The sequence below is a fragment of the Vicugna pacos genome, chromosome 4 (genome assembly GCF_048564905.1).
Source record: "Vicugna pacos chromosome 4, VicPac4, whole genome shotgun sequence".
Lineage (NCBI taxonomy): Eukaryota > Metazoa > Chordata > Mammalia > Artiodactyla > Camelidae > Vicugna > Vicugna pacos.
In genome coordinates this window covers 69,326,513-69,342,982 of record NC_132990.1, presented here as the reverse complement: position 1 = coordinate 69,342,982, position 16,470 = coordinate 69,326,513, and the positions used below count along the sequence as shown (strand labels likewise).

Genomic DNA, 16,470 nt, shown 5'->3' with positions numbered 1-16,470 from the left:
CTTGGATGAGTTGATGAGCTTTTCCGTGATTGTTCTTATCTTGGACAGCAAATTTCCTGCCTCATGTCTGACAGCATTATCAACTAGCTGTTCTATCCAAGAAATCGATAATCAGTTCAGCTAGTTTCTGTCCTATACTCATTCTGTTGTTTTTAAGTCTTGTGGTAATTTACAAGATACAAGGAGAAAATACCTTTGACCTTCATGGAACACTAAGGAAATATAAGATTTCTATATGTGACACGAGACGACATGTGACACTGTGTATTTCTAATGCCATAGAAACTCTTAGAAAGTTGAGATGTGAGAAAAGCTGAAGGAAACTTCATGGAGAAGATGAACTGTAAATAAAATCTTGAATAGGATTTAATTATAGAAATATTTGAAAAGGCATAAGTAAAAATAAATCTTATACTAGAGATAACTACCTTTAACATTTTGGTATGTAGCTTTCCAGGCTTTTTTTCTGTTTATTCATATACAGATGTGAATATAGGCATTGATATTTGTATGTGTATATATGAATAAGTGGTAAAATAAGTATTTCCAAAAAGGGACAATATTGTTTCATAAAGATTCATTTTAGTAATTTTTTTGGCTATTATAAGCTTATAAATATTTAACTGATGAGTGCAAGAGTCTTATGGTCCTTAGGATTCCTAAGATTTTTCCTTCCTGAACATATTAGATACATTTGGTAGAATAAGTAGAATCATTGTTTTGATTAATAATGAATCTCCTGTAATTTTTTTAGGTGCTGGGTCTTCAGCTCTAAAGAGGCCATTTGAAGATGGATTAGGGGATGATAAAGATCCCAATAAGAAGATGAAACGAAATTTAAGGAAAAGTGTGTAAAAATCTTTATTCTTATAGATGTGAACTAGAAAGGATTTATAGTCTTAGGAAAATAAAAATTACAAAGTGAAGAATTTGATTGATTTGAATCGGAGTTTTAAGAATAGATCATAACTGAAAAATTGATTGAATAACTTTCTTTTGTTTCCAAGCATCATTTACTTAAGGTACATTAATGTTGACAAAATAAAATTAATGTATAGCTATAGTAATGCATATTACTTTTTAAATGTTAGCATAATTATTTCAGAAGTAATTTTAGAATTACTTATGAAGTGAAATTATTTTATATATGTGTTCTGAAATTCTTGCTTTTTTTAAAACCTGAATTTATAGTGATCACTATGAACCTACGAAAGCATAGTTTAAAGCAAAATGGTTTAATTTTTTTATCTTATTCCTCTTTCATTTTCAGTTCTGGATAGTAAAGCAATAGATCTTATGAATGCACTAATGAGGCTAAATCAGATCAGGCCCGGGCTTCAGTATAAGCTCCTATCTCAGTCTGGTCCTGTCCATGCGCCAGTCTTCACAATGTCCGTAGATGTGGATGGTACAACATATGAAGCCTCAGGACCATCCAAGAAAACAGCAAAACTTCACGTAGCAGTGAAGGTACAGTATTTTTATTTAGCCGTGCTTTTTTATTTTATGTTGTAAATAAGGAGCTTATTTTTTTATATTAAATTAACATAATTTTTCAAGATTTTAATGACATTTGTTACCTCTTCTTTTTTGGTTGTAAAGTATGTGTTGATCGTACAAAATCTGCAAAAGGAGGAAAAAAGTAAAGAAGTAAAAAATATGTCAGTTGCTTATCTCTGAAGCAGATCAATAGTATTTGTATATAGTATGTTGGTTTATTTACTTCCAATATTTTTCTATTTATTCCTTTTTTTAGGTTGGGCTCATGGTGTGTATGTAATTTTATCCTTTTTTTTTTAAATTAGCATGTCATCACTTTTTCCATGTTATTAAAATCTACATAAATAATTTTTAGTGACTGTATGGTTAACATGATGTAAATGTACTGTTATTTGTTTAAACATTCCCCTATCATTGAATATTTTGCTGCTGGCAGATTTTTTTCTTTTGTAAGTAAATTTAATGATTATCTTTTTGCAAATCGTGCCCTTTCTGTATTTCAGAATATTTCCATAGGGAATAAGGTCCAGGATTGAACCAATCATGCATATAGTTTTGTAGAAAATTCCTGAATATTTGAATTTCTCCATGAGTATATTTGACCTCTTGCAGACAAATGTGAAAATGTCAAAGATAACGATATAGATGGAATATCACTTTTCAACTAAGAAAAGTTCTGTTACGTAGCAGTATAGCATACGATGTAATTGGTCTGTTTTCATGTTCATTCTGGTTTGCAAGCATTGTTAATGTAGATGCAAACATTGTCTTAGATACTAAGGATACAGCAGTGAGCAAAACAAAGTCCTTGCCCTCCTGGAGCTTGCATTCCAGTGAGGATACGATCGGGAGATAGATAAGAAATACTACAGATGGATCAGTTACTTGTCAGGCAGTATTAAGCCCACTGTAGAAAAATAACTAAGCTGTGAAAGTATAAAGAGTATATTATTTTTGTTATGTTTGTGTTGTTTACAAAAGGGATACTTTTTAAGTATGCTAAATAGTATGGGTTTAAAATGAGGCAGAAAAAGAAAATCAAGAGTGAGGGGAAAAGTGAATTTAGGAATAAGCCTAAAAGTACAGTTTAATAACTTAGCTATAACGTATGCTGAGAATGAGTCACAGACTTAGATCTAAGTTCTCTAGCATCTGACACCAAAAGCTTGTGAAGTATCATTATCAATTCACTGTCTATGACATAAAAAAAGACAAATGATTATGAGAATCATAGCTCTTTTGATATAAAGGTAGGTGGGCATTCCCCTTGGGTAGATCGTCATAAAAAGGGATAAAAGGGGTATCATGAAGCAGTGATATCCTTCCAGAGCATCTATGATGCAGTGACAATTTGTTTCTTACAATAACCTTTAATATAAGGTAGTGGCCTTGTAGCAGGTTTCAATTAGTAACATTAGGGGAGTTAGTAGAATGGCAAGATTTAGATGCTGTCTGTTCTCATTATAACCACTTAACATTTTGGTATGTATTTTTCTAAGGTTTTTTTTTTTTTAAACTTGCAGTTCTAAAATTCAAAAAGCACTGAAAATGAAAAATATTTCCCTAAGTTTGATGCAGAGTCATTTGATGGGAAAAACCTGGCCTGAATTGATAATAGGGCTATTTTTAGACTTTACTATTCCATTTAGTGTGAATATTTTATGTTTTGTTGCACAAACATGGGGTATCACCTTGAGAACCCACTGTGATTTGGAAAATATATGGTAAAGCATTACATTAGCTTTTTAAACTCTGAAAAATTATGAGTTCTCAAAACAATCTGGCCCCAAGTGTTTCAGATAAGGAATGGTAGAACCTACATACTGTGTCTACAAATGTGTACTTAAGTAGGAGCATATTTTCCTTGTTCATCTTAAAATATATTGAGATTTTCTTTTTACAGTTACCAGAAAGGCTGGTCTCATTTGTGGTGGTAGCCTAATATTCTATTATTATTAATCTACCATAATGTAACTAACCCTTTTAGATTCAGATGCTTCTAGTTGATTGCTTTACATGTTTTTGAACTAGTCTGATTATCCTTTAAGATATGTTCTAGAGACGGAATTACTGGGTGAAAAGGAAGGCACATTCCTATTAATGACCTATTAATTTACTAAATATGTATTGGAATTCCTATTATATGTCCGGCATATATGACCAACTTGCCATCTATAAAGGTTATATCACATTACAGATTCTGTTTATAAATGAGTTTGAGAGAGTGTTTTATATTCAATATGTGTTTATGAAAGTAGGTCCCACTAGATAAAAATCCTTGCATTCCTCGCTTAGTAGCTTGGTGCAGAGGTCTGTACCTGTTAAGAACAGAGAAATCAAAACAAAAGAAGAAGAAATCCATTCCTCCCAGAGAATCCTGGTCACCGAGCAGGAGGTACCCTAAAGTGATAGAAATCAGTGGCCAATCTTCTCTTTCGTCCTCGAATCCTTCTTCCTGACAGTCCCTCATAAAGGACATCTTTAAGGACATCATCAGTCATATTCCATGAAAAGAATCTTCGTCATTGTGGGGAAAGGCCAGCTGAAGGGGACAGGGATGAAGTCCCTCTGCAGAGGTTCTGGAGCCATCAGCTCTCTGTCATGTGGAAGCCGCAAATATGACTGTGTTGAGTGGAGAGCCATGGAGTGGGGTGTGTTCTCACTGTTGGCCCCTAGTCTTTGAGGGTATCAACTTTCTCAGCCTCAACCCCATTCACAGGAGAAAATGCCATGGTTACCCTGGATTTTTCAGTCACCTTGTATTTTCAGGAATCATCTTGTGATTTTTTTCAGCTCAGTTTATTAGGTTTGATTTGTTTGCCAGACATCTGAAACTCACTTTTCTTTGGTAAACCAGTTTTGAACTTAATACTGATTCCAAACAAACTAGAGGTCTGAAAGCCCCATACTTGTTCTTTTGTAGCATATGCTAGTTAATAATCTTAGAATATGTGTTCATAGAAAAATGACTTAATTTGAAATTTTTTTTGTTGTGCTGTATTGCAAGTACTTGTAACATCCCTTGATATTATCCATCAGTTATATAAACTATAAATGTATTAAAATATGTTGCTACAATAATAAGTGAATCTAACGTGTGAGGAAAGGGCAGAAAGTTGTGTTCCGTAATTCACATTAGACTGATTTAACTGTATATTAAATTGCGAAAAGCTGTATGTCTTTAGTTTTTATTGAAGTAAACAAATTAAATTTCTCTGGGACTCTTGGCTTTTGACTTGCAGCCTATGTTAGGTGGTGTTCATTTCAGACTGACAACTTCGAATTTTCAGAGATGAGATTTCTCAGGGAGAACATATTGGCAGTACTCAGGCACTGGGGACAGTGTTTTCTTTACAAATATTGACGAGGATATAACCAAGTGACATTAGTGTACTTAGTGTAAAGTACTAGCTGAGTCCTTTTAGAACTTAAGATGTTAAAAAAAAAGTATTCTTGGCTTTACTCCTAATGAATACAAGGAACATATTACGGTTTGAAATGTTGATCAGAATGCCAAGTTCTCCATATGAATTGAGTGTATTAATTTCAAGTTGTCTTAGTACAGAGTCCTACTTCTGCCCATTTTTTGTCCAGAGTGGGTACTGTTTTATTTATATTGGCAGAATCCTTTGTACAAGATGCCATTATTTATAAAGGCTGGGCTGTCTAGCTTCTCATTTGTGTGGCTATCATAACAGTTTTTTTAGATACCTGTTAGTTATAGTTGAGATTATAAAGAAATATGTTATTGCTTTTACACTCCAGCAACTTAAAACATTATTCAAAAGCTGAGGGGTCTTTAGGAACCTAGCTCTGTATGTTCTCATACAGACCTTTACATCAGTAACTAACAATGCAATAGCAACCTGTTTGAAAGCAGCTTATACAAATGCTAGCGAACATATTCTTTTGTAAACATCTAAAAAGCAGTTTAACCTGGAAGGAGGTATTAAAAGGCATGCAAACACACATGTGCACACACAATGTTCTGATAAACTGTATTTCAAAAAAGATGGGAAAATCCAGGCATGAATGGAAATATAAGAAGAGTGAACATTGGGGAAAGCCATAAAGTAACCAGGCCTTGAGAGGCAGGGATGGAGATACAAGCCTAAAATTGTTCCTGGTTCACTTAGTAGTAGAGAATAAACCTAAGAGACTGAATCTTTTCTCTCAAGTTTTGATTATGGTTTAAGTTGAAAGCTAAAGAGGTTGATAGTGAAAAGCTTCAGGTATAATTTTGTGATTAACATGCAAATTGGCTCCAAGGTAAAGAAAACTTGATTTCTTGATTTCCTTTCTCTGCTAACTTCCCCTATTGGATTGAATCACCAAACTTAGAGGTCAGCTAATCAGTCTTCCTATTTTGCAGACTGGAAAACTGAGGACCAGAGGAGAAATAAAGGATTAGACCAAATAAAGGATAGAGGCCTTTTCCTTTCTAGCTCAATGTACTTTTCACAGTGTGCTATTTTACTTTCCCTTCACCTCATTGATTGAACTTGGCTATGCTGTTTTTCTCTACCTCTCACCTCCAGATTAAATGAACCAGGAGTAGCCTCAGGTTTGCATTTCCATCATCCTTTATATGTATGTAAACCTAATTACTCTGAGGAGGTTTTCCCCTTTTTCCATGGTGACACCCTAATAGGTGAAACATTTTTAATCAAGGATTTGTAGATGTAGCACCATCTTGGCTTTTCCTGCACAGAGTTTTGTGGATTGAATTGTTGTGGGTTTGAAACTGTTCTCAGTATTTCATCTGCTCTCTGTGGTCTCTAGTGTTTGAATAAAACTGAATCTTAATGTAATTTGTGTAGGTATTGCAGGCAATGGGATACCCAACAGGCTTCGATGCAGATATTGAATGTATGAGTTCCGATGAAAAATCAGATAATGAAGGCAAAAATGAAACAGTGTCTTCAAACTCAAGCAATAATACTGGAAATTCTACAACTGAAACCTCCAGTACCTTAGAGGTATACTTACATATTTTTTTCTTTAGGAAAAAAATGTATGTTCATTGTAGAGAATTTGAGTGGTATGAAGTATAAATGAGAAAAGCAAAAGCACATACAAATGTATGTATTTCAGAGGCAGCCATTATTAATATTTTGGTTTATTTTGATCCAACCTTTTTCTACAAATATTTTTATGAAGGCACTCACATTTTCATGCAGTTTTACATCTTGTTTTTTTTTTCACTTACTCTAAAAATATCTGTAAACATAACTATACTGCACAACTTGTGGATGTACCCTAGTTTAACTAGCATTTATCTTTTGCTGGCCGTAGAAGTTGCTTCCAGCACTTCACAATTACAATATATCGAGAGCGTTAACAATAAATGAAGAGTGAAAAACAAAAAACTCTTAACGAGGAATTTAGGATTAATTGTGCTAAACTGTGGGGGTCAGTGGGGTCATCACTGAGTTGGTGCAGCCCGAGGAGGGCATAGCCTGACCTAGTGTGTTCCTCAGAATCTAAGTCTTAACCTAGGACTTACTGTCACAGATAACAGAATAGGACAAAAATCCAAGTGCCAATATACACAGCTTATTTGGGAATTCATGGAGCCTTTGCTTATTGTAGCGTTTTACATAAGGAAAATTGGTTTAAAGAAACAGCAAGAGCTTACATTAAATTTAAAAATATTTTTTGTTATTTATAATAATGAATATTTATCAAGGACTTAGTGGCGTATTATTTTTTGAATCTGTGAACCCCTCTTAGTACCTGCCCACGGCTGGATGCTGCAGAAATTGTGTCCAGAGTCTCAAGATGCTCTCGGGATAGAGGGGCAAAAGACATGCTCATAACTAATTACAATGTAATGTGATAAGCACCGTGATTACAAAATGAATATAATATGTAAAATCTCAAAGGAGGACATGATTATGAAATGTACACATGTGTAAAATCAAAGGTAGTAAAATGTGAGCTTGGTTTAAGGTGATGACTAGGATTTTTCTACGTGGGGAAGAGGCAGAAAGAAAGCATTCTGGGCCAAGGACTAGGAGGTATACTATCTGGAGTCATGAAAGTAAAGATTTGCGAAGTACCAGGTGGGCCGATACAGAGGAGACTAATGGAGGCTGAGGCCTGTGAAAGCTGTGCTTGACTCTTCATGTGATGTTGTGGAGGAAAGAAGTGGCCCTAGATTTGGAGAGGACCAGTCATTCATAAGTGGTGGTCTCAGGCAGGGCGAGATGTTTTGCTGGCAATGTGATAAATACTAAAAGAGAAAGAGCTCATTAATTATGAGGCTCAGACTGTTAAGTTCAGAGGGAATTAGGAAGGGAGAGAGCAGTGTGGGCTGCATTAATAGCAGCTGTAAGAGTATATGGAGGTTCTGGTCGTGAATACATCTATGCTTTATTTCCATATAGTGTAGTAATGGGGAGGGGAGAAAGCTCTTATTATTCATTTAAAATAGTAGTAACTGATTAGAAATGCAAATATTTTTGTCTTGACTCATTTTTATAATAGTTATTTCAGATCTGGAAAGCAGAGAGTAATTATCATAGAATAGTTTCAGAAGTTACTCACCTTTTTAAAGATGGAGACAAGAAATTTGCCTTGATATTTAAAAAATGTGGTTTCTGAAAACTCTTCAGGAAGTGATGTTTATTGCAGAAGACCCAGGAATGTTTTTTTTAAACTTGTCTTTAAGAATTGTCCAATGTTTCACTTCTGTAGCATCAACCACTTATTAAATCAGCATAGAGAACTTTAAGAAAATCTTGCTGTCTTTGGGTTTAGATACATAAAAATTCTGTTATACATAATAATTCATCTCTTTGTTTAGCATGTCTTGAACTATTACTGTGGCAGAATTATATACGTGATCTTTAATTCAAAAAGTGCTCAGTCCTTGGGGCTCTCTAAAATTATAGTTTTGTGGTATTTTGTCGTTTTATTTTTGGTGCTATCCTCTCTCTTCATTTGTACTTTCATAGTCTTACATGAATTACTTCTCTTCCTCGCCTCTTGTCTTACCCCTCTTCATGTCAGTTCCTCTTAGACCGTTTCCCTCCCTAATCTAATCATGAATGTTCCCAGATTAAATCTCTCAGTGGCTCCTTGTTGTCTATCATAAAGTCAATGCTCATTTGCATGACATTTGAAGTTCTTTATGGTTTGGCTCAGTCTAGGGTGTTTCTAATCTGGTCCTGCCTTCCTCTCCTCCTCCCTTGTACAGCCAAACGGAACTTCCTGCTGTTTCGCAAAGAGATGTTCTTTCCTTTGCATGACTGTTTCTTCCATCCAGAATGTCCTTCTCCATCATTTCCTCCTTGTCATGGTCTGGTCCTTTTAAGGTTAGGTTTGCATGTCACTTCAGGAAAACTATCCTGTTTGCCCTAGAAAATGATTCTTGTACTGTTTCCATAGCATACATCTGCTCTGTAATATACATTGTTTTACAGTGATTGTAATGTCGTCCTGCGACACAGGGAGTGACTGCTTTTATTATTTTTAAATTTCAGAATTCAGAGCCTACTGTTTTTATCATAGGTGCCCTTAAATCTCTTGAGAGAGACTGAGAGGTGTGTAGGAACGCTTTCTTCCCATCTCCCAAATTGGGATTATTTCTTCCTACTAAAGATGAAAACCAGTGAAAGCTCAGAAGTCGTGAGAATCTCAGCTATTCTTTCTACGTTGCTGGTTGTTTCGAGTGTTGTTCTTAGACTGTGAGCACCCAGATCAGACCCTGGAGTGCCACGTGATGGCAGGGCCATCCTGCTCTTGAATTCTGATCTGTTGAGGCAGCTCTGCTTCAAAGGCAGGCTGGCCAGATGCCTGACTGTGGTGTTTACTGCTTGTAGAGTTTCCATACTACAGATATTTTGTCATTCGTATATAGAAGTGATCATGTGTCCTAGTTCCTAAATGCTTTAAAATACAACTTTTGAGCTTCTTTTTCAGCAGAGACACAGTATAATTGTATTAATACGAAATTTAATACTCTAAAATCTTACTTGATTGAACCTCCTTTTAGGTAAGAACTCAGGGCCCTATCCTCACAGCAAGTGGCAAAAATCCTGTAATGGAGCTCAATGAAAAAAGAAGAGGTCTTAAGTATGAACTCATCTCGGAGACTGGTGGAAGCCATGACAAACGCTTTGTGATGGAGGTGTGTACCTAGATGCGAGCCAACCTCACTTTCCCCTCAAAGACAGAGGATATCCTGAGCTTATATGTAAAAAAGTTGTAGACTGAGTCAGTTCTTGTGGCATTTTGTGACTTTTGGTGTTTTCTGTGTTATGATACATTTAAATTAAAATGTCATAGAGAAATAGCATGGGATAATTGCAGAGTGTTGTTCTTGATTTTAGGTAGAAGTAGATGGACAGAAGTTCAGAGGTGCAGGTCCAAATAAGAAAGTGGCAAAGGCAAGTGCAGCTTTAGCTGCCCTGGAGAAGCTGTTTTCTGGACCCAATGCAGCAAATAATAAGAAAAAGAAGATTATCCCTCAGGTATGAGTTAAGCATTAAACCTTTGAAAGATGTTACCAGAATTAAGTTTCCTTTCCTGTCTTTGTGCCACTTTAGCTTTTTCTGAAGTTGTTTCTTTTTCTTGGAGTTGACAGCCTTTTCTTTAGGTTAGATCATGAATAATAGAAATATGATTAGTGGTTCCCTGTTTTGTGGTCTTTCTAGGCAAATTATGTATTAAAAAGAGACTACTAGCATTATTTGGGGGCTTTAGGTCACTGGTGATGAGGTAGAGCATCGAAGGGTTGGGATTTTAATGAGACATTAGCATTTGCTTAGTTTAGGGAAGCTGCCAAGAGTGTTTGGGACTTACTCTCATCAGAGGCTGCAGATGCTCTCCCACTTCCTTTCCAGCTTTGTCCTTTTGCATTATTTATTTTGGGTTTTCCTTTGAGGGCGGTACAGTAGAACTTGACCCTGTGCTGCTTCTGTTCATTACTGATATTGGGAATGTCAGAGCTGAAGGCCCAAGATTGTAGTAGAAAAGGTGGCCTCCTAATTACATGCTTACGAATAACAGATTCTTCCATCCATTCGTTGATGTATTCAGAAATATTTTCTAGATATATACCATATGCACGATTGTGAGGAGAGAAGAGATACGTAAGGAAGTATAATACACACTCCCTCCCTCGTGGAGTACTGCTGCAGTGAGTCTGAGGGTCTTGTGGGACAGCAACAAATCAAGTAAAAATGTTTATACTAATGGAAGGAAGCTTAGATTATTCAAGATTCTGTGTTAAAGCTTGTTTCTTTTACACATGCAAAGTCCATTATAAGAGGACAGAATAGATCTCATTTTACAGATGAAAGAACGAGACCTGAGCACAGTAAGTTACTGCATGTAGTAACATAGCTAACTGATGGTAAAGTTTCCCTTGAAAACCTGATTCTTCTCCTTCCAAAGACCATGGGCATTCTCCTACTGCATGTTATATCTGCCTTAGAAATTTGTTTTGTGTTCATTTAAACTTCTTGTATTTACTTTAATAAACACTGCATATAGTCTAGGATTCAAAATATAAAGAAGGAAAACTAACTTACTGAGATGAAATACAAAGAAAGCATTTAAATTGCAATGGTATACATGTAGAGAGATGATAAATGGGCTTTCGTTTCCTAAAATCTAGAATATATTCTAAATGAGTAGAAAGATAATTGCTACCTTGTTTGTTTTGGTGTGTTTTTCTCATGGGCTGCATCTTGTATTTTGGTCAGTTAATTTCAGTGTTTAAAAAGTCTCTGTGCTGATACTTACTAGATAGTTCGGTTTGGTTCTAGGAGACACGGGCTCGATTTGTGTGGAGTCACTCTGCCGCCAGATTGTTGCTTCCTGACTACATTTGACTAAGCTGTGTTTAAAAAAAAAAAGATGTTTGCATAAAGTTCACTCATTTTTAGAAATTTTCCATACTAGAAGCTATAAAACTCACATGTTCAATGTGCTTGACAGCCAAGAAGCAGTCTATTTTGGATGCGTGGGTTGGATTTTTTTCAGCCCAGAATTAAAATGGCTGTGCTCTGTGCATGATCCAGCCGACCTTGAGACTGCCTTGTGTCCTAGCTGTGGGGGCTGTCCTCGGAGGAGAGATGCCAGTTTCTGTGTGAGAGATAATGTGTGTGCACTCTGACTGTGTAGGCTGACTTCATCATGTAATGATTTTGAGGCTTTGCACCTCCTTCCCCTGCAGCTTGGTTATAGCAGGGAATATTAATAGTTTCTTGAGTTTACTGAGCTTGAGTTTTGGTTATATCTTTATATTAAAAAATAAATACAATATTTAATTTGACACTAGATATTCTTTTATTTTCTTGAAATTTCACTTTCGGAAAGGAATGTTTTAGCAGCCCTGTATACTGTTGCTCCTTATCTATTCTACTTTTCAGAGTTTTCTATCTCTTCTCGTAGTTGCTCTTTCTACTGTAAAGTAAGGAAAATAAAGAGGGTGTCATAATCCTCATTGTACAATTAGTGGGGAGGCTCTCATAGAGAGTAGTGACTTTACTAGAGTCCCGTGGCATTTCAGAGCAAGAAGGGACGTTAGAGATGATTGAGGTGGGCGCGCGCGCACGCACGCAGGCACACACACACGCAGCAGCAGCAGCAGCAGCAGGCTCAGAGGAGTCACATGACCTTCCTGAGGTCTCGGCTGCTTAGAGCAGGAACTTGCATCTCATCTTGTATCTTTGGTCTTCCTGTCTTAGTTCCTTTTTTTTTTGTTTTTTTACCCACTTGGGTTCACAGCTAATTCTAGGTGGTTTGTTTTATTTTTTGTCTATAAATGGAGAATTCAGTGGATTTTGAACCTAGGTATCAAGTGTCTAATTTAGTCAGGCCTAAAATGACTTTGGATGTATGTCATTTGACTGCTGAAATTTGTGCGTAGAAAATAAACTCTTCCTGGGTAACCCTCAAGTGAAAAGAATTTATTTGCCTACTTCTGCGTGCCAGCATATTCTCCAGAACAACTCTGTAAGGTAGACGTCACTTTCACTTTGCAGATGATAAACTGAAGATTCAAGGTCTTAGACTGCTTGTCTCACGTACAGGCTCAGGTTTCTCACAGACGTTGTACGTTACAGAATTGATGAGATGATCTTATTTCTCTCAGTAATGAAATGTGTTACTTTTAACAGGCAAAGGGTGTTGTGAATACAGCTGTGTCCGCAGCAGTCCAAGCTGTTCGGGGCAGAGGGAGAGGAACTCTGACAAGAGGAGCTTTTGTTGGGGCCACAGCGGCTCCGGGCTACATAGCTCCAGGTATAGTACGCTCTGTGAGACGCCTGCCTTCTCTTCTGGGCCGGAGTTTGGAGATCAGCTTCTCCTGTATTTTCCAGGGTTATACAGGGTTTCTGGACACATAATACGGCTGTAAGATGAGTATGCACAGAAATTCAAAAGAAGAAAATTACAAAATGTCATAGGTTTTCTCCTGGAAACTGCTGAGTGACTAGGGGCTTTCAGGAGGGAGGTGACGAATAAGGAGTGTTACACTTGGTTGAAGGGACATATTTTGACAATGAGGAAGTTAAAAGATACTCCACAGATTGGGGAATTTGGACATCTGAGCAGGTGTATTTAGTGGGGTCAGAGATGACAGGTTGGGTTTAACAGGTGGTAAAAACGACTGATAAGAGGCAGTTTGATGGGGGTAAAGCCTGACAACGTTGACATTTCTTTAACTCATGTCTGAGAATCACCAAAGGCTATAGAAGTACAAAAGAGAAAAGGGGGAACTTACTTATCCAGAGCTTAGTATGCATCAGATACTTTCATATAAATGATTTTACTGAATTATTTTTAATCTTCATGGTGTTTCCTGAAGTAGAAATTATCTCCATTTCCCAGGTGAGGCAACTAAAGTCTAGGGAGGGAAGGCGGATAGCTCTGTGTGAGACGTCGTGGAGATGGCGGAGCAGGGCTGTGAGCACCGGCATCTCCGGCTGCAGTGCCGATGCTCCCTCCATTGCCCCACGTGGCTGAGGGGCTGGGAAGGGTGCCGTCTCTGCTTCTCTCTGAGCCTCACGCTGTTCGGCTGAGGCTGCACTGCTGTCTCGTTACAGTCCAGTTCCCTGTGATGCTGACAGTGTGGAACTTTGAACTTGACAAGTAAACTGCTTGTAATTGGTAAGATGAAATTGTCATAAGGACCGGGTCTTACCCTGTCATTAGTTTTGTGTAACGCTCTTAGGAAGTTCAGTTAAATTGTGGGTTTTTTCTAGAATTAGAATAGGCTGTTTGGGAAGTTCTGTGGATGATGTGGCTTTGGAAGTAAGCTTCTAGAGGTTGATCCCAGTAGGGGCACCACTCAAAGATGTGTCATATAAAGAATATACTTGGTCATTCAAATACTGTGTGCCTGCTTCAACACACCAGACGTGGGTTTTATTCTCCTGTGGTGTATGGTCTAAAGGTGAGACATACTGATGAATACTCAAAATTATAGACTGAGGTCATGTGACAGAGGCAAAGGGCATGATGCCATGAGAGAACGTAGCTGAGAAACCTGGTCTAGTCTAGTGTTGGGGACTGGAAGGCTTCCCTGAAGGCTGGACAAGAGCTGAGCTTTAAGAAATGAACAGGAGTTAACTCAGAGAAGGTCGGGATGGAAGAGTGTTGCACCCAGAGGGAAGAGCATGTCAGAGCCCTGTGGTGCTGGTGGTGGGGATTGTGGCTCATTCGGAGAATCAGAGGAAGGACAGTATGTCCGTAGTGTAGAGAGCACTGTGTGTGTGTGTGTGTGTGTGTGTGTGTGTGTGGTGGGGCAGGGAGGAATGCAGGGTGATTTGAGCTAAAGCTGGGTGCTCAGTCCCAGTCCTGGAGGCCACGGTTTGGATTTTGGTCTTAGAACTTCAGTGCAGTGGGAAATTGTGCAGGATTCTATGAGAAGTGACAAAATCAGTCCCTATTTGTGTAGATCCCTCTCTATAGTTAGTGTGGTGAATAGATTGCAGGGACAGAAGTCGGCATGACAAGATAAATTACAAGGTTTTTGTAAACCCAGCCCAGACAAGATGCAGTGGCGGGATCTCCAGTGGTTGTAGAGAAGTAGATGGGTGGTGAGAAGTGAACAGGTGAAAGGAAAACTTCAGAAGCAAAACTGATGTGTTTAATGTGGAGAATGAAAAAGCGTGAGGTTTCAAGTGTGTCTGCTAGGATCTTTAGCCAGGGGAAGTAGATCGGATGGTTTTAAGGAGACAGAATGCTGAAAGATGAGCGGGAGGGGGACGGGGTGGGGAGGTTACTTCCAGTATGATACAATTTATGTGTCCAAAATGAAGACACTGTTTCTATGGAAATTTAATATTTGCCTTATTTAATGTCTTATTAGAGGAAGCAACTTCCATTAAACAGTAGCAGGCAGGTTACTGAGGTGAACTCTCTTCCTTTGATGATGTGCTTGTCCAGTTCTGTCTGGCTGCTGGGTCTTGAATATTTCCCTTGCGCTTGGTGGTCAGTGGCCATCGCATCGGCTAGTGGCGGTGATGGTGAGAGGAACCCTGACGTTTGACTTTTTGCTCTGTAGTAGCTTCTCTCTCATGTCATCACACTGACCTCTGGGAAAGGCCTGTCTCCTGAAACTTTTTAAAAAGGAAATTCTCTTCTCTCCTGGAGAGGATTCAGAGTCGGTCAGTTTAGATTATGAGCAGGTTATATGCCATTTGCAGAGTGTATTTCATGCAGCAGGGACTGTGGTAAGTACTTTTACATGTATCACTTAATTATGTTTGTCTGCCAATTCAGTTACTGCAGAAGACGGTGAGGCTCAGAGGGGTTAAATGGCAGGCAGGTGTGACTCAAAGTCATCTTGCTAGTGGGAGGTGAAGTCAGGATTAGAACCCCAGTGGCCTGATTAGTGGCCAACTTAGTAGGTGTAGTTTCATCTCTTTAAGGATGTTTTGGTGAAACACTTGAAACTGTAGCCTTAGCAAACAAGCTGCCTTTTCCTGGAATAAATTTGATGATATTTGGTATTTCTTTTTTAAACATTAGTTTCTCTTTTGGCCTCTGATACTTTTTCTACTGCTTATTTCAGCTGCCTTGTGCCCTCTTGAAATACAATTTAGGGAGCACTAAAGACTTAAGTTGTACTACCCACAGATTTAAATGACTTAAGTATAGACTAAAAAGTGAAAAAAATTGATATCTTAGAAATTTTTTTCAGTTAGTAAGAGCTGTTTACTTATTCAACATACATTTGAGTGTTTTATCTCAAACAAGAGATTTGGAACTGGGCATTCAAAGATGACTGAGACCAAGAGTCTGCCCTGGCGAATGCTTGAGGTCACATGGGGTAGGAACAGACACTTGAGTAAGCACTGTGTGATGATGCAGGCTAACGTAGGGTGGGCAGAGGAGTGAAGAGCAGAACTGGGGGACTTTACAGAAGATGTGGTGTCTAGACAGTGAGTTCCAGTTGGTCAGTTAGAGAACGGGGTTAGGGGAAGAAGCCCCTAGCAGCAGAAGTGATAGAAGAAGGGACGGGAAAGTAAACAAGCTTGATTTTGTTTGGGCACCGTGTGAAGAGCCCACGTAGATTTTATGCACTTGTTCTATTTTAGAAACCAGTTTTTCCTACAGATTTACCCAAGTGATTTAGTATTTATATTTTTTAAAGTCATTTTACTGAAAGATTAGAGATTGTCATTTCTATTAACATAGTATTTCTAATCCCGACAACACTGTCAGGCAGCTTGGAATTGTCTCTGTCTTACAGATGAAAGTGGCAACTCCTAAGTTATGTGTCTAAGGAAGTGTGAGAAACTAGTGCCAGAACCATGTGGTTCTGGGTTCTGTGCACTTGTTTTTATTGGCCATATGAGCCTTTCTCATAGGCACAGATCTAATGTCAGTTTTGCCGACACTTACTGAGAGACCCTGTGCTGGGGCCTGGGATTCTGATGTCACGGAGACGTGGGCCTCGCCCCCTGAGTCGCAGCCCGGCCCGTGTGCTGTCTGCAGTGGCAGTTAAGG

The 16,470-nt window shown here is 38.1% G+C and overlaps 1 protein-coding gene across 6 annotated transcripts in view; it reads left to right on the top strand.

Moving 5' to 3' along the window:
- The window catches only part of STRBP (spermatid perinuclear RNA binding protein), a 113,367-nt gene that overhangs the window by 89,471 nt on the left and 7,426 nt on the right, over window positions 1-16,470 (top strand). For all 6 annotated transcript variants that reach the window (XR_012072258.1, XM_072960096.1, XM_072960092.1 and 3 more), the window contains 6 exons: window positions 755-847; window positions 1,271-1,470; window positions 6,321-6,479; window positions 9,500-9,634; window positions 9,837-9,977; window positions 12,633-12,756. Coding sequence is in view for 5 of the 6 variants with exons in the window: in XM_072960096.1 (XP_072816197.1) it covers window positions 755-847; window positions 1,271-1,470; window positions 6,321-6,479; window positions 9,500-9,634; window positions 9,837-9,977; window positions 12,633-12,756 (852 nt within the window). In the remaining variant the exon portion in view is untranslated. The remainder of the gene's footprint in view (window positions 1-754; window positions 848-1,270; window positions 1,471-6,320; window positions 6,480-9,499; window positions 9,635-9,836; window positions 9,978-12,632; window positions 12,757-16,470) is intronic.